The 25,884-nt window shown below is 35.3% G+C and overlaps 1 protein-coding gene across 3 annotated transcripts in view; it reads left to right on the top strand.

Moving 5' to 3' along the window:
* Positions 1 to 25,884, top strand: part of LOC150100911 (protein VAC14 homolog) — a 315,351-nt gene that overhangs the window by 243,264 nt on the left and 46,203 nt on the right. For all 3 annotated transcript variants that reach the window (XR_016549127.1, XM_090401162.1, XM_090401163.1), the window contains exon 12: positions 21,359 to 21,533. Coding sequence is in view for 2 of the 3 variants with exons in the window: in XM_090401162.1 (XP_090257288.1) it covers positions 21,359 to 21,533 (175 nt within the window). In the remaining variant the exon portion in view is untranslated. The remainder of the gene's footprint in view (positions 1 to 21,358; positions 21,534 to 25,884) is intronic.

Here is a 25,884-nt window from a genome sequence, read left to right as displayed (position 1 = left end):
GAAAGATTAGCAAAACAAGTGTTCTCTACCAGATTGGCAGCAAAACAACCCAAAGGAAGACCAAGATATAGGTGGATTGATATATGGTACAAAGTGCCTTAGATAATAGAAATATAAGATCTGATAATGTTGGGGTCTTGACAAGTAACAGGCTGATTTGGAGGAAAATTGTAGATAGGAAGTTAGTAATGATGTAAATTTTTCATGTAGTACTATCATATCCTGTACACCCCTTGAGGGTACATGTCAGGAATTTGATGATGATAATGATACATTTTGCATTATATTATTAAGATATTTGCTGTATAAAATATTTGTTATATTTATTATATAATTTTTTGCTTACTTATTTTTACTTATTTTACTTATTTTTGACCTACTGGTATAATAAATTTATGCTTAATAAACTGTGTGTTTATTATATATACTTAATTATATAAGTTATATACTTAATTTGCCGTTATTATTCCAAAAACATTATCATACTATGACATAAAAATATCACTAAATAATTTTTTAGTTTTCTTTTTGTATCGTTTTATTTTTTGTAATTTTCAGTCTTTCTAGCTGGAAAATAATGAGTGTCAGCACTTACTTTACAAAAAGAACTGATTATTGTTATTTAATCCCCTTACTGACCTTGACTTGTCTACATTTCATTAATTAATTGATGCAAAATGCCCATTGAAATTGAAATAATATTTGGATACTATTGATGAAATATCATGGAAATAAAGCATAATTTAAATGATATTTCATCCTTATGGTCATCTGGGTGGCTAATATTGTTAAATAATTAAAATGAATTCATATTTGTAGATTTAGGGACTCAAAAACACACGTGTTAGACAGATTATTTTATTAATTACAAATAAAATAAACTTGACGTTTCGACCTCTATATCGAGGTCATCATCAGAAGAATACAACTGTATGCAGAACCAAGCTACATGCTCATGCTTTCTATATCAGTAAGCTAAATCTACGCAGTTAATAAATCTTTTTTCTAGCCTGACCTCTAGTGATAGAAAAGAAAAAAAAAATAATAATAATAATAATAAATAAATTAAATAAAAAAATAAAAAAAAAATTTAAAAAAAAAAAAAATATATATATATATATATATATATATACACACATAAATAGATAAATGCAACTACAATAAACTGTTAGAGTCCTCATGTATTAATATTCTGGATAGTTACAAAATGATTTCTTTCAGTTGCTATTGAATGTTCTAAACACTTCACCAAGTCACCAGGTTGTCTTCTTGTAGTGGGAATTTTTCTAATGCTAGTTTAGGATGTTATATAGGTTGTAGATGGGTTCTCCACATTCTTGAAATGGTGAAGCCATCATTTTTGTTGAGATTTGGGTTGTGTTTGAGCATTTCACAAGACTCTTTAAATTTTCTCTCAAACCAGGTTTTGGTGCGGTGTAGGGACTTGGTATTTTTCCAGTCAATTCTATGGTATGTTTGGAGTGCATGGTCAGAAAGGCCTGTTTTACCGAAGTGGAGGTATTTAATGTGTCGTTTGTGTTCGTCTTGTCTGATTGGGATAGTTCGCCCTGTTTCCCCTATGTATGGTAAGTTACATGTGCAGTGTATTTTGTATACCCCTGGGTGTGCTAGGTGTGGAAGAGGATCTTTAGAGGTACTGAGTAGGTGTCTTAGCTTATTTGGGGGTTTAAAGGTGGTTTTAATGTTGTATTTGCGAAGTGTTCTGTCTATTTTTTCAGAAATGCCTCTAACATATGGAATGGCAATAGCATTCTTGAAATCTTTTTTGTTCTTACTGGTGTCTTTATGGAGGATCTTGTGAATAGTTTTTTTATTGTAACCATTTTTGATAAATGTTTGGTTGATGATTTTGTATTCTTGGTTTAGAGCCTGTTCATTTGAACAGATAGTTAGGGCTCTGTGTTTAAGGGTGCTTATGACACCTAATTTTTGTGTTGGGTGGTGGTAAGAATTTTTGTGTATGTATTGGCCTGTGTGTGTAGGTTGGCGGTAAACCGAGAAGGAGAGACAGCCAGAGGGAAGACGTGTGACAAGTGTGTCTAGGAAAGGAAGAGAGTCGTTTTTTTCCATTTCAATGGTGAATTGGATACGTTTGTGTTGTTTGTTTAGGTGGCTAAGGAATGTATTTAGAGCTTCGCGGCCGTGGGGCCAAATGGCGAAAATATCGTCGACGTATCTGAGCCAGATTTTGGGCTTTAGCTGAAGCTGAAGATACGTGTTTCTTTATTAACGAATCGACTAGCCTTTTTGAAACGATGTAGAGACAGCAACATAATTCCAAACTGCATTAAACTAAAAAAGAAGTTTAAATCAACCAAAGCGCTCCGTATTTATGCCCGGTTGGAAAAAGCCTTATTACGAGAACAAATCCACGAGGCACGTAAAAATCTAGCATCCACCCAAACCAAAGTTCTGCAACTTAAATTTGAATTATCTGACTACGTTATTCCAGAAATTTGGGAGATTCTAGATAGGATCACCGACGACTCGGCCAAGCACTCACTACTGAAAAATAAAGAAAAAATAATAATGAAATTTCAAGCCCTACAACAACTGAAAAGCACAAGATCATCAAGACGCCATTACGAAAGGAACAGCCAACCACAAACCGACGTCATACGGAGCAACCAATCGCCGGCAAACAATGTTAGGAGCCACCAACCACCATCGGATCATTGCTCAGTTATCAACCTATCAAACCACGTTCTCACCGAAGGTGAACTCTCACTGCTAAAGAAAGGTTTGAATTACGCCATTGCTCCGAGGTCAGTGAACAAACTTGATATCGTGTATCATATCGAGAGAGGTTTACGATCCCTCCCCACCATTCTGGCTGATAAAATACGAATGGAAACATCGTATATACTAAATTCTAACAAAAAACTAAACACCAACATAAACAAAACCGAAAATCTAGCCCTTAAATCCTTAAAAAATAACCACGATATTATAATAACGAAAGCCGATAAAGGCAATTCCACCGTCCTGTTAGACCGTACGACATACATAGAAAAAATGAACCAGTTAATTTCGGACCATAACACCTACCAAAAGGTTAACTACAACCCCACAAAACGTAACAAAAAGAAAACAACTGAATTAATCAAATCCGTCCACACATGGCCCGAAGAAACGACAAAAAAATTAATACCTCAGTATGCCCGTGCGCCCAGAATTTATGGCCTGCCAAAAATACACAAATCTGGCACACCACTTCGCCCAATCGTTGAAGGAATTGACAGCCCAAATTATCACTTAGCCAAAAAATTAGCTGCCACACTCAAGGAATTGGTAGGTCAGTCCCCTTCCTATATAAAAAATACACAACATTTCATCAGTAAAATCAAAAACATTACACTCACCAACCAAGATTTATTAGTCAGCTTTGACATAACTTCCCTTTTTACCAATGTTCCAATCAATGACACGATCTTGCTCCTACAGAACATATTTCCACATGACATCACGGCCCTTTTTGCCCACGTACTCCGCTCCGGATATTTCGTATGGCAAAACAATTTTTACCTTCAAAAAGAAGGTACAGCCATGGGCTCACCACTTTCTCCCCCAATAGCTAACTTTTATATGGAAGACTTTGAGCAACGGGCTCTAGAGACAGCATGTCTAAAGCCCAAAATCTGGCTCAGATACGTCGACGATATTTTCGCCATTTGGCCCCACGGCCGCGAAGCTCTAAATACATTCCTTAGCCACCTAAACAAACAACACAAACGTATCCAATTCACCATTGAAATGGAAAAAAACGACTCTCTTCCTTTCCTAGACACACTTGTCACACGTCTTCCCTCTGGCTGTCTCTCCTTCTCGGTTTACCGCAAACCTACACACACAGGCCAATACATACACAAAAATTCTTACCACCACCCAACACAAAAATTAGGTGTCATAAGCACCCTTAAACACAGAGCCCTAACTATCTGTTCAAATGAACAGGCTCTAAACCAAGAATACAAAATCATCAACCAAACATTTATCAAAAATGGTTACAATAAAAAAAAACTATTCACAAGATCCTCCATAAAGACACCAGTAAGAACAAAAAAGATTTCAAGAATGCTATTGCCATTCCATATGTTAGAGGCATTTCTGAAAAAATAGACAGAACACTTCGCAAATACAACATTAAAACCACCTTTAAACCCCCAAATAAGCTAAGACACCTACTCAGTACCTCTAAAGATCCTCTTCCACACCTAGCACACCCAGGGGTATACAAAATACACTGCACATGTAACTTACCATACATAGGGGAAACAGGGCGAACTATCCCAATCAGACAAGACGAACACAAACGACACATTAAATACCTCCACTTCGGTAAAACAGGCCTTTCTGACCATGCACTCCAAACATACCATAGAATTGACTGGAAAAATACCAAGTCCCTACACCGCACCAAAACCTGGTTTGAGAGAAAATTTAAAGAGTCTTGTGAAATGCTCAAACACAACCCAAATCTCAACAAAAATGATGGCTTCACCATTTCAAGAATGTGGAGAACCCATCTACAACCTATATAACATCCTAAACTAGCATTAGAAAAATTCCCACTACAAGAAGACAACCTGGTGACTTGGTGAAGTGTTTAGAACATTCAATAGCAACTGAAAGAAATCATTTTGTAACTATCCAGAATATTAATACATGAGGACTCTAACAGTTTATTGTAGTTGCATTTATCTATTTATGTGTGTGTATATATATATATATATATATATTTTTTTTTTTTTTTTTTTTTTTTTTTAAATTTTTTTTTTTTTTTATTTTATTTATTTATTTATTATTATTATTATTTTTTTTTTTTTTCTTTTCTATCACTAGAGGTCAGGCTAGAAAAAAGATTTATTAACTGCGTAGATTTAGCTTACTGATATAGAAAGCATGAGCATGTAGCTTGGTTCTGCATACAGTTGTATTCTTCTGATGATGACCTCGATATAGAGGTCGAAACGTCAAGTTTATTTTATTTGTAATTAATAAAATAATCTGTCTAACACGTGTGTTTTTGAGTCCCTAAATCTACAAATATGAGTGCTGATCACCGTGTAACCCTAAAAGAAAGAATTATCATAATCCATGGAGATGTGACCCACAAGCAGTGCAGCCTCTACGGTAAGCTGAAGATACGTGTTTCTTTATTAACGAATCGACTAGCCTTTTTGAAACGATGTAGAGACAGCAACATAATTCCAAACTGCATTAAACTAAAAAAGAAGTTTAAATCAACCAAAGCGCTCCGTATTTATGCCCGGTTGGAAAAAGCCTTATTACGAGAACAAATCCACGAGGCACGTAAAAATCTAGCATCCACCCAAACCAAAGTTCTGCAACTTAAATTTGAATTATCTGACTACGTTATTCCAGAAATTTGGGAGATTCTAGATAGGATCACCGACGACTCGGCCAAGCACTCACTACTGAAAAATAAAGAAAAAATAATAATGAAATTTCAAGCCCTACAACAACTGAAAAGCACAAGATCATCAAGACGCCATTACGAAAGGAACAGCCAACCACAAACCGACGTCATACGGAGCAACCAATCGCCGGCAAACAATGTTAGGAGCCACCAACCACCATCGGATCATTGCTCAGTTATCAACCTATCAAACCACGTTCTCACCGAAGGTGAACTCTCGCTGCTAAAGAAAGGTTTGAATTACGCCATTGCTCCGAGGTCAGTGAACAAACTTGATATCGTGTATCATATCGAGAGAGGTTTACGATCCCTCCCCACCATTCTGGCTGATAAAATACGAATGGAAACATCGTATATACTAAATTCTAACAAAAAACTAAACACCAACATAAACAAAACCGAAAATCTAGCCCTTAAATCCTTAAAAAATAACCACGATATTATAATAACGAAAGCCGATAAAGGCAATTCCACCGTCCTGTTAGACCGTACGACATACATAGAAAAAATGAACCAGTTAATTTCGGACCATAACACCTACCAAAAGGTTAACTACAACCCCACAAAACGTAACAAAAAGAAAACAACTGAATTAATCAAATCCGTCCACACATGGCCCGAAGAAACGACAAAAAAATTAATACCTCAGTATGCCCGTGCGCCCAGAATTTATGGCCTGCCAAAAATACACAAATCTGGCACACCACTTCGCCCAATCGTTGAAGGAATTGACAGCCCAAATTATCACTTAGCCAAAAAATTAGCTGCCACACTCAAGGAATTGGTAGGTCAGTCCCCTTCCTATATAAAAAATACACAACATTTCATCAGTAAAATCAAAAACATTACACTCACCAACCAAGATTTATTAGTCAGCTTTGACATAACTTCCCTTTTTACCAATGTTCCAATCAATGACACGATCTTGCTCCTACAGAACATATTTCCACATGACATCACGGCCCTTTTTGCCCACGTACTCCGCTCCGGATATTTCGTATGGCAAAACAATTTTTACCTTCAAAAAGAAGGTACAGCCATGGGCTCACCACTTTCTCCCCCAATAGCTAACTTTTATATGGAAGACTTTGAGCAACGGGCTCTAGAGAGAGCATGTCTAAAGCCCAAAATCTGGCTCAGATACGTCGACGATATTTTCGCCATTTGGCCCCACGGCCGCGAAGCTCTAAATACATTCCTTAGCCACCTAAACAAACAACACAAACGTATCCAATTCACCATTGAAATGGAAAAAAACGACTCTCTTCCTTTCCTAGACACACTTGTCACACGTCTTCCCTCTGGCTGTCTCTCCTTCTCGGTTTACCGCAAACCTACACACACAGGCCAATACATACACAAAAATTCTTACCACCACCCAACACAAAAATTAGGTGTCATAAGCACCCTTAAACACAGAGCCCTAACTATCTGTTCAAATGAACAGGCTCTAAACCAAGAATACAAAATCATCAACCAAACATTTATCAAAAATGGTTACAATAAAAAAACTATTCACAAGATCCTCCATAAAGACACCAGTAAGAACAAAAAAGATTTCAAGAATGCTATTGCCATTCCATATGTTAGAGGCATTTCTGAAAAAATAGACAGAACACTTCGCAAATACAACATTAAAACCACCTTTAAACCCCCAAATAAGCTAAGACACCTACTCAGTACCTCTAAAGATCCTCTTCCACACCTAGCACACCCAGGGGTATACAAAATACACTGCACATGTAACTTACCATACATAGGGGAAACAGGGCGAACTATCCCAATCAGACAAGACGAACACAAACGACACATTAAATACCTCCACTTCGGTAAAACAGGCCTTTCTGACCATGCACTCCAAACGTACCATAGAATTGACTGGAAAAATACCAAGTCCCTACACCGCACCAAAACCTGGTTTGAGAGAAAATTTAAAGAGTCTTGTGAAATGCTCAAACACAACCCAAATCTCAACAAAAATGATGGCTTCACCATTTCAAGAATGTGGAGAACCCATCTACAACCTATATAACATCCTAAACTAGCATTAGAAAAATTCCCACTACAAGAAGACAACCTGGTGACTTGGTGAAGTGTTTAGAACATTCAATAGCAACTGAAAGAAATCATTTTGTAACTATCCAGAATATTAATACATGAGGACTCTAACAGTTTATTGTAGTTGCATTTATCTATTTATGTGTGTATATATATATATATATATATATATATTTTTTTTTTTTTTTTTTTTAAATTTTTTTTTTTTTTTATTTTATTTATTTATTTATTTATTATTATTTTTTTTTTTTTTTTTTTCTTTTCTATCACTAGAGGTCAGGCTAGAAAAAAGATTTATTAACTGCGTAGATTTAGCTTACTGATATAGAAAGCATGAGCATGTAGCTTGGTTCTGCATACAGTTGTATTCTTCTGATGATGACCTCGATATAGAGGTCGAAACGTCAAGTTTATTTTATTTGTAATTAATAAAATAATCTGTCTAACACGTGTGTTTTTGAGTCCCTAAATCTACAAATATGAGTGCTGATCACCGTGTAACCCTAAAAGAAAGAATTAAAATGAATAATTGCCATCATCTAAGATTCACCTGCATTCTGGAATTTGCATAGCTCAGTTAGTAATGAAGTGCTCTTTGGTTAGAAAGACCTGAATTTGAATCATCTAGAATGCAAAGAATATTTATATGGGTGTTTTTTAACTGCTGAGTCTCCAATCTCATATGGAGGTGGAAGGGTTTATCCTCCTGGAAACTTGGGTTTATCTTGCCTCTAAAACAGACAAACTGGACCAAAGAATATATACATACAATTTCCACAAAAATATATTATAATCAGTAGGAGTATACTATATGGACTTTGCAGATACTTCATCATCATATGCTAATAATAATCACTTACATGCTTGAAGATACTGTTCCAGTCCATCTGTTTTGCCACAGTTAGTACTGGCATCTGGCAGTGGTGACCATAACTGACAATCTTTAACTGTAACTTATGGCATAATATTTGAGTATGCTAGCAGCATGGTTAGGAACTGAACTAACTTATGGAATTGCAGCTAATGCTCTGTACATGAAGGCTGCCCTTCTCACATCAAAAATTTTGTTGTAGCCATTGAGATGCAAATTTCACAGAAGGAATTTTTGTTGATTTTCATCTTGAAATGGTATTAGTTCTAGCATGGTGAATTGATATTTTTACTTTTTTTAACATATGGCATGATTTTAGATCTTCCTGTCTGCATAGACTGTGGTATATCATGAATCTGTTATATCACATAACTTTGCTATAAAAAAGCAGTTGTATATGTTTCTGTTTTTAATCAGATCCAGCTGGAGTAATTCACCATAATTTTTGCAGTAAAATTGGTTTTCAGGTATGCTAATTGAGAATGAAAATAAACTGCTGTAACCATCTTTTGTCATGGGAGCCAGACTACCACTAATTTGTTTTTAAAATGGCATCTGATACTGCAAACGCATTGAAACATTGCATTGCATTTCTCTCCTAATAGTGGAAATAAAAGCAATCCTATCTCTTGTCTAAAAAGTTTTGATGTCTGGTTGAATTAGCCTATAAGATTTGTAATACTTCTTCAGTCAGTAAAGTCCAATAGATAATGACTAATAGATCACTTTCTGCATCAGCAGTGATGTTATGCTGGACTTTACTGACTGAAGAAGTATTACAAATCTTATAGGCTAATTCAACCAGACATTAAAACTTTTTAGACACTGCCTTAACACAAGTTACTTTCAATGAAGGGAAAAGATTTAGCACCAAAATTATGGATATGAGACAGTATTGCTTTCATTTCCACTATTAGGAGAGAAATGCATGCAATGTTTTAAAGAGTTTGCAGTATCAGATGCCATTTTAAAAACAAATTAGTGGTAGTCTGCTAACATGACAAAAGATGGTTACAGCAGTTTATTTTCATTCTCAATCAGCATACCTGATTCTTACTCAGAAATTTTACTCTGAATTTTACTCAGAAATGATGGTGAATTACTCCAGCTGGATCTTCTGATTAAAAACAGAAACGTGAACAACTGTGTTTCTTTATATAGTAGCTTGTGATATAATAGATTCATGATATACCAGTCTTTATGATATTTGTGATATACCACTTAACAGATTCTTTAAGTTTCTTGGAGAAATGAGTTGAATTGTTGATATATACTTTAGGTGATATGGAATACCATTTTACACACAAAATAGTATTCCGTATTACCAAAATTCCTGTCAGATAGTATAACTCTGAATGCTGGTTTCAGTTGCTTATTTGGTTATTAATTAATTTAGATAAGTTATATATTGAAATACTTTTGCCTTTGACTGTGAAGAGGAATACCTGAATGCTTTATTGATGTGTTTTTACTGCTTCATATATGTATATAATAAATTTAGTTTAATCCTTTATCCAAGTGTGAGCAAACAAAGTTTGCGCCTGAAAGTATCTTCAGGTATCTTGCTCCACCATTGCAACGAGTTGCTCTGGTGTTGTACCACCTTACCCCAGTCCTGAAGATACTTTCAGGTGCAAACTTTGTTTGCTTACACTTGGATAAAGGATTAAACTAAATTTATTAAACTCTAACCAAGTGAAAAATAAACTTTCAACATCTTTCTCTAAATCCAGAGTAATTTATTAAAATAGGGTGGCACACCATTTGGCAACTCCTATAGGTAGAGATGACCTGCTAAAGCTTCTGCCTGGTATCTCAACTTGGGCCTGGCTCCCACTGAAGAGACCTCAATAAAGGTCGAAACTAGTCTGGGTAGTGGCCCTTCCCTTAATGCATAACATTAGACATATCTGCAAGGAGATGTGTTTTGCATTATAGGAGATACTGAGACAGGAGTGTTGGTAACTTGCTCCACCTTTGCAACAAGTTGCCCTGGTGTTGTACCACCTTACCCCAGTCCTGAAGATACTTTCAGGCGCAAACTTTGTTTGCTCACACTTGGATAAAGGATTAAACTAAATTTATTATACTCTAACCAAGTGAAAAATAAACTTTCATCATATATGTATAGAATTTGCAAATGATTTGAGTGTACCTTTTTTCCTTAAAATCTTTATCCCATCTATTGACACTCCTGATAAGATCATTTTTGGATCTTTTTTGAAGGAAGATGTAATAATGAATGTGTAGACTTTTGACCAGTAAAAATCAATTGCAAAGAGAATACATTTGGTTTATTTGACCATAATAATATAAAAATGAATGGAAACTGATTAGTTTTGCCACAGATACTTGTGATTTCTTTTGGGTTAGGGTGAACATAAATACAATAAAAGGCTAACATGAACTATAAAAAAACAGAACATGTAGGAACTGTTTCAACTTATGTTATAATGAAAACCATTCGGAGCATGGGAGTTGGCATGGATTAGCTATTGTTCAGTGAATATGTGTGCAAGATAGTTGGCTGAAAAGTGTTAGTCCAACATGCAGAAAGATCTAATGAGCAATTTTCAAATATCGCAGGATGATTTCTTGGTTTCTAATTGAGTGTACCTTGTGAACGGACAATAGTAGATTTTGTTTTGTGGCAAGTAGTGAAGTTGCCCTCATATATAAAGGCATGGGGTTATCCCATTCAGTGTTATGATGTACATGGGAGAAATGAAAAGCTAGGTCCGAGTTGTCTTCTCTGTTGTTATTAATATCTCCAATATGTTCTTTCTATCTAATTTCTTAACTTCTAGATGTCTGTCCTGTAAGAAAGGCCACAAGAAACATGGAATATTCATCATAAAATTTATGGAAACAACTACCATGTTAGAGCAGAACTTCAGTTTAATATAAAGTAGAGTTTTTATATTAAACTGACGTTTTACTCTAACATGGTAGTTGTTTCCGTAATGTTTATGATGAATTCTAATCACCATGTAACCATGAAGGGAAAACATGGAATATTATTAAACCCTAGGATGTTTGTAGAAAGGGTTGTGGTTTTAAGGCAAACACAATAAATCTTGTGTAGTCAAAATGGGCTTGAAAGCTACTCTTTTGAGATTTGAGGAAACCAGCAATCTTGAGGGAACATCTACCAATGTAAGGAATGGAAAAAGAAATTTTGTCGAAAATGTCAGGATTTTTTTATGGAGCAGGAATAGAGAATAGTATTTTTTGTATGATTTTCTTAGAATATCCATTGCACATAAGTAGTTGAAGTAGAGATTGCAATTCTTCCTTCAGTTTTTCTTCCTCTCTTGTGATAGATATTGTCCTTATTTGAGCATATGTATAATACTTTTGTGATATATGGTGCAGTGAGGATGAGTGTAGGTGATGACTTGTATGAGTGGACTTGTGGTATACACTGAGAAGCCTCCTTAAGCATTTTTGGAAATTAAAGCATCTAGGAAAGGTAGTTTTCCTTCATTTTCAAATTCCAAAGTGAATTTTTTTTTTGGTGGAAGGAGTTGATTGCTTAGTTTTTAGTTAGTTCAGTTATTCATATTTGATGTTACTGGATGCCATATGATCACTCCCATACTTCATACAGATTTTGGGAGTGAAGCCTTTTGCTAGTTTAAGAGTTGATAGACAAAGAAAACCATGCAGCTGAGCAGCATTGTATTTCCAGGTGATAAAAATGTCAACTGCATATCTCCACCAAATTGAAGGTTTTTTGTTTGTAGATGTAAGGAAATGTTTTTCCAAGTTTTCCATAAATAAGTTGACACATGGAGGAGACAGAGGGCTTCCCATTGCAAGGCTGGATAGCTTCTAAATTTTTCTATTTCATCTGAGAGAACTGAAGTGGAGACAATATCTAAAAAGTTCAGAGATGTTAGGAGGGAACAGATTCTCTATTAAGTTCGATGACTTCATCCACTGGAACATTGAATAAAGATACAATATCTTTCTAATATCTTTCCTGAAAACTACAGAGGAATCACACTCCTCTCTACTCCACTAAAAATCTACAATAGAATGATATTAAATAGAATTGAACCACATATAACTCCATTACTTCATACAAACCAGGCTGGATTCCTCAAAAAACGTGGTATTCTAGAACACATTCACTGCATCAGAAGACTAATAGAAGGTTCAAAGAACAAGAATCTACCATTGCTTTTGAACTTTATTGACTTTACTAAAGCATTTGATTCTGTTGACAGGGAACGACTGTGGGAAATGCTCAAACTTTATGGCATTCCACCTAAACTTATCAAGGCAATCAAGGCTTCCTACCAGGGATATCAAGCCACAGTACTAGTTAACGGAGACAAAACAGACAGTTTTCCCATCACCACAGGAATCCTACAGGGAGATACTCTGGCCCCATATCTCTTCATCATAGTGATTGACTATATTTTTAAATTAATGCAAGTTAAATCTGGAATCCTTATCAAAGACTCATATATACAGATGCACCTTGAAGACCTGAGCTTTGCAAATGATATACTCCTCATTGACTCCAACATTGCAGATGCCCAAAACCACTTCAACAGCCTTAGGAGAAACACAGAAATATTTGGACTAAAAATAAACTCCAAAAAACAAAGATATTAAAACATCAGATAGATGGGCACATCTATATGAATCAAAATGATCACCTTGAAGAAGAGGAGGACTTTGTATACTTGGATCACACATCTCAGATTCCTTAACAGACATTAAAACAAGAAAACAGAAAGCACTGCAGGTCCACAGAAGTCTTAATCAAGTATGGAAGTCGAGCCTCATCTCAAAGAAGACGAACATTTGTCTTTACAAGTGCACCAGTCAGTCTATCTTTTTGTACGACTCCCAGACCTGGAACATCTCAACAAAAGCAGCAGCCAATATTATAAATAGCTTTGGAACTACTTGTCTAAGAAATATCCTGGATTACTCCTGGGAGGACCACATTCCCAACTCTACTATATTAGATAAAACCCAGCAAGATCCCTCTAGTCAGCTCTGTTCAAAGAAACCAAATAAAATGGCTCGGCCACCAACTCAGACATCCACCCTCTGTACCCTTTGATGCTCTGGTCCTCTATGCCCCTACAGATGGAAAAAGAGGCAGACCCCGAACTCCATATTGGAAATACATCAGCAATATTCTCCCTGTTTCCCCCCCCACACACACACACACTCTGCATCAGAGAAGCCTGGTTTTCCTTCCTCCAAGTCCTATCGTTGTGTACACAGACTATTTATTTGTTTTGATTGGTTTCCCTAATTATTATTGTAAAATTATAAATAAATGATGATGATGATCTTTCTAAATCTCATGATAGATTCTTGTACACATCACTGAACATTCGCTAACATGTGGAAGCTCCCATGTTCCACATGGTTTCCTTTTTCAACTTATATTGTAACAGTCCCTACGTGCTTGTTTTTTTAGTAATGTCATAGTTCATGTTATCCTTTTATTGTATTTTTGTTCATTCTAACCTAGAAGAAGCCATGAGCATGTGACAAAACTGGTTGGCTTTAATTTTTATATTATTATAGTCAAATAAATCCAATGTGTTTCTCTTTATGGAAGATGTCATGTTTGGGCAATAATTTTGGTACCTCTCAGAGTGATCACTGGTGCTCAAAATGACTGTATAAGACTTTTATTAGGCAGGCATGAAGTGGTCAAAATCTATGTTTGACATCATACAGAAGACTGGTTTCTTCTCTGTAGTTCTACCATGTATAAATAATATTTTCAGAAATATGTTTCGCATCTTAGAGAGACCCGGTATTTCATCTTTTTTTGAGGATACAGCATTAAAATTTAAAACAATTATTCTGAAGACATTACTAGATAATACACTGATATATACTTTAGAAGGTTTCTAGATTCTTGCAAATGATCTTTCAGACAGCGGAAGTCAGAGTAGTAGTGTATAGGGAACCCTGCCAAGGATATGGTTTTCAGAACTCATTTGTTTGTGGCTTATCAAAAAATTCCTTACTACATATTCATTATCCCTTTCAATACTTTTAAAAAATTCCCATGAAAAGTCAAAGAGCAATAGATTATGTATCCAAAAAAAAGGGGAGGAAGGAAAATATCTGGTCTTTCTAGATCCAGTTCAAACTTGTATATGGTCTCAGTTATCACAATGTCAGTGATGTTTATTTCTGTCTCCAATATGAAAACTGTGTATCGTTTCCTAATAGCAATGTAACTGTCAATAACTACTCATCTCATTCATACATTCTTCAACTCTTTCCATCTCAGTGGCGGTATATATGCATGCATTTGGTCTAATATTCCATGTTGGAGAGTGTCCAACCTAGAATCTCTGCTTTTTAACTATCTTTGGCTAAAACTTTCTTTGCCTCATTCTCTCAAATTTGTTTATTTCTGTAGCCAGCCTGGTTGGCCCAATGGTTAGTGTATTGGTGCTCCAACTAAGAGGCTGTGGATTCGAATCCCTACCAGGGGCATGGATGTTTGTGATTGTTCTACTAACCATTTACCATATATACTGTTTTAACCTGTGTCCTGGTGCACTATGACCCTTGATTTCTTTTCTCCATAAAAATCAAAAAACTAACTTTATTTCTGTAGTACTCCTAATATGTTACTAATCATTAGGAATCTGAATTTTTTTTTATTTCCTTGTCTTTTTTTTTTTTTTTCCTAATAGATGTGAATTAAGCTTACAGCTTAAGTTTGCTACCATTTGCTCCAGTTTGATAGCTAAGTTGGCTGGGTGTCTGGCATATATGCTCTTGGATCAACAGGTTATTAGTTCGAATTCCACCATAAGCATGGATGTTTTGTAAATGTGTTTAGGTAGATGAATTTCATCACTGAGTGTAAGACCACTACTCTGTTTATTGGAAGCATGAAGTGACTTGGAAAAGTTCCATGTTTGGTCTTTGGAGCAGGATTTCCAGATTATTTAACATTTAGACCACTTCTGTTACTAATCTACAGGTTTACAATACAATCTTTTATGGATGAGATTCACATAAAAGAGAAACACAAATCCAACTGCACTGATCCAATATGTAGAGATATATTATGCAACTGAGATTAATCACAGTTTCAGAATACCCAATTGTCCTAATTCTCTACAAACCATTGAACCCTTCCTCACCACTGAAAGAAAGAGGTTTCACTGGGGACATCACTTGTGTTCAAGGTAATTCAGATCATAACCTAGCATTGACCTTTTATATCATCATCATCAAATTCCTGCCATGTATCCTCAAGGGGCATACAGGATAATGACATGAAAAATTTACATCATTACTAACTTCCTATCTACAATTTTCCTTCAAATCAGTCTGTTACTTGTCAAGACTCCAACATTATCAGATCTTATATTTCTATCGTCTGAGGCACTTTGTACCGTATCAATCCACCTATATGTTGGTCTTCCTCTGGGTCGTTTTCCTGCCAATCTGACAGAGAACACTTGTTTTGGTAATCTTTCCTCGCCCATTCTATTTAAGTGACCATACCACCTGAGATTAACTCTGCTAATGCATTCCTGGATGTCGACAATGTCAAGTTCTTTCCTAATATCCTCATTTTTAATATGACATTGCCATTGATGCCATTCTGTTCACGCCTCTAATCTTTCTCAGGACTCTCATATCTGCAGTCTCTAATCTTTGGTCAAGTGTTTTACTTCTGACCCAGCTCTCAGATCCATAAGTTAAAACTGGTTTGAGCACTGTCTTGTATACAGCTAATTTAGTGTTCCGACTAATTTCTCTCTTATTCCATATGAATTTATTCAATTGACCTACTACCATATCAAATTTGTTGATTCTATTGTCTATTTCCATATTTAATTTACCATCTTCACTAAAAATCATGCCTAAGTAGCTGAAATATTTTACTTGTTCCACAGGTTCTCCATTCACAATGCAGTTGATATTTTCAATGTTTCTGCCTATTTTCATGGTCTTTGTCATTTTAATGCTGACCTTCATACCATATCTATTACAACAGTTATTCAATTTAGTCAGGGAATCTTGCAGACTTGTACTGGATTTATTAAGTATAACATCGTCCGAATAAAGCAAAGAGCTGACATTAACATCTCCAATTTTGATATCATGTTTAATACCACTTCTATATGGATCAGATAATGTGATCCATATAGATAATGAATAACAGAGGGGATAATGTACATCCTTGTCTCACACCAGATTTAACATTAATCTTCCTGTACTTCCTTCAATTCTAACTGCTGACTTACAACTCAAATGAAGACAAAGTATTGCTTGATATAATGCCCCCTGACACCATATAACTGTAGTGTATTGAATAGCTTCTCTCTTGACACCTTGTCATATGCCTTTTCCAAATTGAAAAAACTTAAATACAGATCTCTGTTATATTCCCATGCTTTCTCCACTATTTGTCATGAAGTGAAGATCTGATCCTGACAGCCTCTATTTGACCTGAATCCAGCTTGTTCACCAAGCTTTTCTTCCACAATTCTTCTCAAGTATACTTGCATATATCTTACCAGGAACACTCAGTAGGGAAATACCTCTGTAATTCTCACATTCAGTTTTATTTCCCTTTTTATATATGGGTACTATGAGAGCTCTACTCCAATCATCGGGAATTCATCCCTCTGTCCATGCATTCTGAACTATGCAGTGCAGCCACTGTAAGACTTTTATACCACCATACTTCAGCATTTCTGGTCGAATATCATCTACACCTGCTGCCTTTCCACATTTCAAGCCTTTGATGGCTTTTTCTACTTCAAGTATGGATATGTATTCCTGACTGCATGCCTGGTCAGTATTTTTTACCACTGTGCTGTCATCGCTGCTTGTTTCATTTAGCAGTTTTTCAAAGTAATTATTCCATACTTCAAGGATATCTTTTTCCCCAATTTTCATGTCTCCTTTATCATCTCTGACTCCTTTTACAGCACTCATTCCTCCATTCCTAAGCTTCTTCAACGACCTCCGGAATCTTTTGCCACCTTCTTGATATTTATTTTCTATGTTCTTGCCAAAGTCCTCCCATGACTTTTGTTTAGCTAGTTTTACACAGTGTTTAGCTTTCTTGCATTTGTCTCTATATTATCTAAGAGCACAAGCTGACTTATTTGCCAGGAACTTTTGATATGCTTTCTTCTTTTCCTTCACTGCCTCTTTAACTTCCCGTGTCCACCATGGAATTCTAATTTTTCTATCCTTGCAGACAACTTCACCACATGCCTCTCTCTAGCTGAATCAATGAGGGTTTTCTTCAAGGCTTGCCACTGAATCTCCAAAGTTTGGTTCCTGTTCTCAAACTCTTTCATTTTTTCTTCAATAAGCTTTGTGTATTTTAGTCCACAGTTCACATCAGAGAGCTGCTCAACTTTTATTCGCTTTAAAACTTTCTTACATGTTATTCTTTTCAATAAGAAATTCAATTTTATCCTGCTCAAGACTAAATAGTGATCACTTCCATTTTCAAATCCTCTGTACACTCTGGTGTTCTGCACCATGGAGAAAACATCACTGTCAACAATAACATAGTCAATGAGACTTTTCTTATTCCTTGCCTCTTCTCTCCATGTGAATTTGTGCACATTTTTATTTTTTAACAGGGTGTTAGTAATAACCAGTCCATGTCCTGAGCAGAAATCCAACAGATATTTGCCATTTTTATTAGCTTTGCTCTTTTCTCCAAATTTTCCCAGAATATTTTTTTATGTCTCACAATCATTTCCTACTCTGCTATTTAGATCCCCAACAAGGACCAACTTTTCCTTTTTCATTGTGTCAATTTCTTTTTCTAAAGCCTCAAAAAATTCCTATACTTCTACCTTTGTAGAACCTTCTGTGGGACCATAGGCACAATTAAGTCTCATTTCCAGTTCTCCATTCTCATATTTGCCTACATTACTCTACTTGAGACTGACTGCCATTCAAGAAGATTAGCCTCGTATTTTGTGTTGAATACTATGGCTACTCCTTCTTTTCCTTGATTGTCATTGCCTGAATATAATATTTTGTATTTATTGCTCAGAAAGATCTCACCAGTTTTTGTCTTTTTTGTTTGTCACCCCTATTATGTTGATCTGGTACTTATCTAATTCCTCAGCTAGCTCCATTTCTTTGCCATTGAGGCTTCTTATGTTGATAATACCGATCTTTAACTCTGGTGATGTTGAGTTGGGATGTGTTTTCAGATTTGTTCTAGTAGCTGACTTTTCGCTGTTCGCCCTGTTCCCTGGTGAAAACAACAGGGGCTTGTTTAACTGGATGATGCCTCAGCATCATGAAATTCTGTCATGTTGTACCATCATTTGTGTATTTTGATTTAACCAGTAAGAATACAATTTGGTCGGCTAAATCCCAAATTGCCAACCCATCATCGTTCGTTCAGTATCCTGGTAGATACCCAACAGGGTGCACCACGAGAAGCTGAGGATTGGACATAAAGTCAGAAGCCCTCAGTACTCTGCATTCCTTTAAAGGCTATGTGGAGGCCTCCTCTCAGTTATACAGCTTTGACCCTTAAGCACCTTTTATAGTTTGGTATTTTGAGAATGCTGAGTGGAGTGAACTTTGTTATTTCTTTTTAATTTCCTTGGTTGAATTATTGTTTGCATTCAGTGATGCACCCAATACAATCCTTTGGATTATATTGAATGCATCACAGAAATAGTTCTTATAAATATTCTGCATTTAACTTAAATTTTCTTCCTTTATACATGACCTCTGTTCTATAAGAAGCTAAGGTTTAAGAGCAGAATCGAGTTTATTGCAATTGGCATTCATTTGAAAATTAAGTTTCTTTTGGCCTTGGCCTTTTCGAAATCAATTTTGATGTGCTGATAATTTATATGCAACCATGCTAATAAAGTTCCAATGGTTGCATGTAAATTATCAGCACGTGAAAATCGATTTTATAAGTGCTGAAAGCTTAAAAGTTCACGTTCAAATGGCATTCATTGGCTTTAATGTTGTTATCCATGGGGTGGGGGTCAGTCTTTAGGCTTCTCATGTTCCTCTAGTTCTTGCATTGGTGAATTTCAATAAATATCCTCATATCATTCTAAATTCATAATATTTAATGACAACTTTGATTTTTGGCTTGAAAAGATTAGAATTTTTTGTCCAATCTCAGCATCAAATCCTTCACATAGACTATATATATAGATCTGTAAATGTACATTTACATGTATGATTATAATGTTATAACAGCTTTTTCCTTGGCACCTTATTGTTGAGAAATCAACAAATGGTTGATTTGTCAACCATTTGTCTTGCTATTTAGCCTTATCCCTTCTTCTTAAGTTTCTCTTCAACAGTTTTTCTTAGCCTCTTTTCCCCCTTTTTTTTATAGCTGTGTACTATGAGAGCTTCTACTCCAATCATCTGGAATTAGACTTTCTGACCAAGTCTTCTGAATTATTCACTGAAGTCACAATACAACCTTTAAACCGCTATATTTGAGCATTTCTTGTTGAATATTATCTAGTCTGGCTATTTCAGATTTTTGATGGTTTTCTTATCTCGAGTATTGATATAGTACTGATTGCATTTCTCCTGTACGTTTGGTATTGCTGTTTAGTCTTTCAAAGTATATCTTCATTTTATATCATAATTTCTTTTCTCCCTTTCTAAGCTTTTAGCCTCCAAAACATTTTGCCTCTTCAGTGATATTTCTATTCTGTCTTTTTGCCAAAGTCTTTGTAAGTTTTCTTTAGCTAATTTTACAGTTACTTTTTTACATTTTTCTCTGTATTCTCCCAGGAACTTTCAATATGATTTCTTCTTTTTTCTGGACTGCCTTTTCTCTTCAGGCCACCACAAAGTCCTGATTTTTTTTATCCTTGCACACAACCTCATCACATGCTTCCAACTTTCTTAATTTTTTTTTTTCAGCATGATATTCATTTTAATCCTGCTCAAAACTAAATAGTTATCACTTCCAGTTCTCCTGTTTACTCATATATCCTCCTGAACCAGTGATGATACCACTGTCAACAATAACTTGAGTCAATAAGGCATTTCTTGTTTGTTCTCTCTGTTTGAATTTATGTACATCTTTATTTTGGAATAACTAGTCCATGTGTTGGTCAGATCCATCAGGTACATAGAGGAACTTCATATGATAAAAAATAGTTGGGTAATAAGGAATGCCACAGTTTCTTAGGTAGTAATTGAATTAAGGATAAGTAATGTGTCAGGATCAGCAAGATGAGTGCCACAGATGTTGCTGCCTGACCAGAAGCACATCTGACTTAGACAAAGTTATACTTAGGAAAGTTTTAAGCACATTCAACAAATTTATTTTCAAATATAAACTCTTGAAAAAAAAAGACAGGTTCACCATCCTGATCGAAATTATAAAATCTACAGTCGAAAAGGTCTGATTTTATTTATAGTTATTGTAGGTAATTTTGTTACAACTTTTTTTGCAGCTTATCTTTTATAGAATGTGATCAAGATAATGAAACCGCAGCATCAGTATCACAATAGACTATGTCCCTTCTCAGTGCACCTAATTTATCCTCATTTTTTTAAAAAAATTTAGAAATCAGGATATTATTGCTATAGCAGATAATTTGTCAGAAGTCTTGGATAAAGAGATAACAGGTAGTTTTGGCGAGTTTTATTGTATTAATAAAATCGAATGCAATTTTAGTAGACTTTGAAGTATCACTTGACTTAAAATATGGGAATTACCTCCTGTGGTCAAAGTATAAAATTATTAATTGGAGGAGATTTTCTTATTTGAAGCTACAAATATTTGACTAAGTGTTGTACTCATTCTTTTTTCTTTTATATAATGAATCTTTAGGAATTAGTTTCAGAACCTTAATAATTTGGTGTAATTCTTGATTAAGAATTTTTTTCCAAATATCACTTAGAAATTATCATATGATGAATACTAGATAAAAATTGTTTTATTACATATTTCCATTTTTCTTGTTTTTATATAGACAACTCTGTCTTTTGCTGAATGCTGAAGATATATATCGTACATTATCTGAAATTTTGATCCACCAAACTGACCTGAGGTTTGCTTGTCATATGGTGCAAACATTGAATAGCATTCTTCTTACCTCAACAGAATTATTCGATTTAAGAAACCAGTTGAAGGAGCTCAGAACAGAGGTATTTCTCTCTCTCTCTCTCACACACACACACACACACACACTACACGTGCAATAGATTTAGGAGGTCACAGTGTTCTCAACCAAGGAAGAAGGAGGGAGTCACAAACTTATCTCATTAGGATACATTCTGTGTCTCTTGCAGATGTGCAAGCTTCATGTAACTTCAATGTATTCCATTGAGGAATACATCATAAGAGTTTTTGGCATTGTATTCTGAAATATTGTAAGCAGGAAAAAATTCACAGTAGTTCCTGTAATAACCAGAAGCCTAACTAGATAAGTTTCATCTAGGGCAAAATATCAATTATGAACCCTTCCTTCCAAATTTTTAAATGCCTCATTACCCCAGTGGAATGTCTTCATTTGGAACATAATCATGTATTATGCTCCGTCTCTCTCACACACACACATTAGAAATTTTTAGTAAACATTATTTGATTATTCTTATTGTTGTTATTGTCTTTATTGTTACATGCAGGATCCTACACATTTTTTCCTAATATGGAAAATTTACCATGAACTGTTCTAGTGAAGAGTTCCCAGAACATTTTTTTTCTACATTTCCCTAATATAGTCTACTTTCTGAAGATGCTATTAATAATAGCGGATTGTATTGTAGTTATACATGTATTAAATATAACTTCATATTTGTATTAATTACAACTCAGATCCTATTATATTGCAGTTATTGGTTAATTTAATAATTATTGAATCATAATATAATGTTTTTAATTATACATTATATTTTAATTATACAGTTTGAAAGATTGCTAAATGATACAAGCAGTGGCAGCATGGTGGTAGAAAACACTAAACAGGAATGCCACTAAACTGGAATATATATATATATATATATATCTGTACTTAAAGTAGAAAAAGCTATCATAAACCTGAAATGTGGAAAGGCAGCTGAAGTAGATGATGTGATTTCAGCATTTCGACCAGAAATGCTGAAATATGAGGTATAAAAGTTTTAGTGACTACACTGCATAATTCAGAAAGCCTGGTCAAAGGGTTGAGTTCCAGATGATTGCAGTAAATTGCTCATAGTACCCATCTATAAAAAAGGGAATAAAGCTGAATGTGAGAATTACAGAGAAATTTCTTTACTGGGTGTTCCTGGTAAGATTTATGCAAGTATACTTGAGAAACAGCTAAGAAAAATTTTGGAGGAGAAGCTTGAAGAAAAAGCTGGGTTCAGGCAAAACAGAGGTTGTCAGGATGAGATTTTCACTTTATGACAAATAGTTGAGAAATCGTGGGAATATAACAAGGATTTGTGTTTAAGTTTTGTAGATCTGAAAAAGGCATATGACAAGGTGCCAAGAGGAAAGTTGTTTGAACCTCTGCAGTTATGTGGTGTAAATGAGACATTATATCAAGCAATACATAGTCTCTATTTGAGTTGTAAATATTATTATTATCTGAGACCTCCAGGGAATCTCTGGGAGAAAAACCTTGCTCTTACCCCTTTCTTTGACTGAAAATAAATTTAACTTCCATGGATGCCCCTGTGTTTTCTCTCCCCACCTTTCATATAGCAGAAAATGTCATCAGATGATATCTTATAACACCCATTCAGAAGTTTATAAACTTCTGTCATATCATCCCTTCTTTCTCCTGTTAACCAGCATCTGCAATCTACATACTTGCAATCTGTCCTCATAATCTAAATTCTATAATCCAGATATAATCTTTGCAACTCTTCTTTGCACCCTTTCCACAATTTCTTTATCCCCTGATAAAGGAATTGGGCACAGGTCTCCTGGAACCCAGGAGACCTGTGCCCAATAATCCAGGTGTGGTTTATAAACTCAGAAGTTTATAAACTTCTGAGTTTATAAACCACTGAGTGTGGTTTATAAATTCAGAAGTTTATAAACTTCTGTCATATCATCCCTTCTTTCTCCTGTTAACCAGCATCTGCAATCTACATACTTGCAATCTGTCCTCATAATCTAAATTCTATAATCCAGATATAATCTTTGCAACTCTTCTTTGCACCCTTTCCACAATTTCTTTATCCCCTGATAAAGGAATTGGGCACAGGTCTCCTGGAACCCAGGAGACCTGTGCCCAATAATCCAGGTGTGGTCTTATCAACCTTATAAAGAGGCAAAATGACTTCCTTATCCTTGCATGTCAAGATGCACTTTAACATTGCAATTATATTCTGAGTTGTATTTGCATCTTTTCCTATGGGACCTTAGAACCTAACCTATCCACCATTATGCCAAGATCCCTAGCCTCATGAGTTTCTTGTAGCAAAACCCCACTAATATAATATGCTGCAGAAAATCTCATCAGGTCAAAGTGCATAACCTTACATTTACTAACATTAAACTAACAGCCATTTTCGTTTGCCCAAATTTCCAGCCTATTCAAGTCATTTTGTAAGTGTTGAATATCAGCAGCATCCCTGATTGCCCTGCCTATCTTCACATCATTGGCAAACAATTGAACATCTGATGTTAGACTCTGCCTGATGTCATTAATGTACAGATTGAACAATAATGGCCCAAGGATTGAACCCTGAGGTACACCACTGGTCACCTTAAATCTGGCAGATTCATACCCACTGTATACCACTTTCTGATATCTGTCTGTCAACCATCCCCTGATCCAAGTCAAGAGTTTATATTCCTATCCCATATTCTCCAGTTTATTCAACAGCCTTTCGTGTGGTATCCTATCAAATGCCTTAGAAAAATCCAACATTATCATAGCGTATCTTTTCCTTTTATCCAACGTGGCCGTAACATTGTTATAAAATATGAGTAAATTATTAAAACGTGACCTTCCTTTAGTAAACCCATGCTACTCCTTGCAGAGCATAGCTTGTTTGTCTACCCATTTCTGAATGTGAGTTCTTACCAACTTCTGTAAAATCACTACCACACCAAAGATACTGGTAGGTTGGTAGTTAGACACATCAGTTTTTGCACCACCCTTGTGCAATGGAACTATCGTACATTCCTTCCATTCTTGTGGTATCATTCCTGAGCTGAGACTCAAATTATACAACATTTTAAAAAAGGCCTAGCCAATTCTGCTGAACATTCCTTTAGCAAACATCCTGATATTGCATTTGTCCCTATAGACAAATTCTTATCCACATTATGCAACAGCTCTTCAACCTCATTTTGATGAACATCTAACTCTTCATCCAATGTATCAGTAGCACTGTGCACCATGTTACATACACCTGATTGATATATCTTAGCAAAGTGAGTACTCATTAACTGAACAATTTCATTACCTTCTGACACTTGAGTACCATCTGCATTCAATAAAGTTATTCTTCCAGATTCATTCTTCCTTTTGCTTGTGGCTTAACGATAAAATTCTTTTGGATTGCCTTTAGCTTGCATGGTCAATTTCTTTTCATACTTCAATTTAGCTTTCCTCACAATGCTCGCTAATTTTCTGGCCTGAGTGTTATATATTTCATAACTCCTCTCACTCTTATTCTCATGATATTCTTTCCACATCATCATATTATGGATCTCTTACTTAATAAGGTTGCACATTCATTTCACTCCCAACCTATTTATTCTTTGAACACTAGGGATGCATTCAGATACCAACTCATTTAAACACTTTTTTAAAGATTCCCGTGCATTGCTGGCTTTTTTCTCATTCAGTAACTGATACCATGGAACCAAAGATAGTATTCTCCTAAGTTAATCATACTTTCTAGCTTTGTAATTCAGCATGTCACCTGTTTTAATGGGAACATCAATATAATTAGATACTTCCCACAAAAGCATGGCATGATCACTGTCACTAACTGTTGGTAAAGTAGTGATATTCTTAACAGAGATCCCTTCTGACACTATGAACAAATCCAATGATCTTTGACCTTGAGTTCCTTCTTTCACATGCTGCTTGAGAAAGTTGACTTGCAACAATTCAATAAATTTCTGTTCATTCTTATCATGAGATTTCTCTTGTACCCAATCAATGTTTGGATAATGAAAGTCACCCATAATGATCACTTGTTTAGTACCAATAAGGTTAAATTATCGATGCATTTCTTCATCCCCCTGCAACTGAGCCACCAGGTCTGTAGCAACACTCCACCATATATTTTATTCTGTTAGTCTCCACTTCACACCAGATAGCCTTAAACTCACTGCTACATGGGACAATTTTACTATCATTTTTTTCTTGTGTTTCTACCCTGACTGGACTTAGTCATCTGATATCATTAATAGTAATCCTCCTCCTATCATATCTCTTCTGTCATTCCCATTACACTCAATACCAGTTACCATATCTGATTCTGATAGCCAGGTTTCACTAATGCCAACAATCTTAGGCCATATCGTATTCAATAAAGCAATAAA

Source organism: Typopeltis vanoorti, chromosome 12, assembly GCF_054136105.1.
Source record: "Typopeltis vanoorti isolate ZY-2024b chromosome 12, IOZ_Tvanoo_1.0, whole genome shotgun sequence".
Taxonomy (NCBI): domain Eukaryota; kingdom Metazoa; phylum Arthropoda; class Arachnida; order Uropygi; family Thelyphonidae; genus Typopeltis; species Typopeltis vanoorti.
The sequence above is the reverse complement of the archived record's forward strand: the minus strand, read 5'-3'. Positions and strand labels throughout refer to the sequence as shown.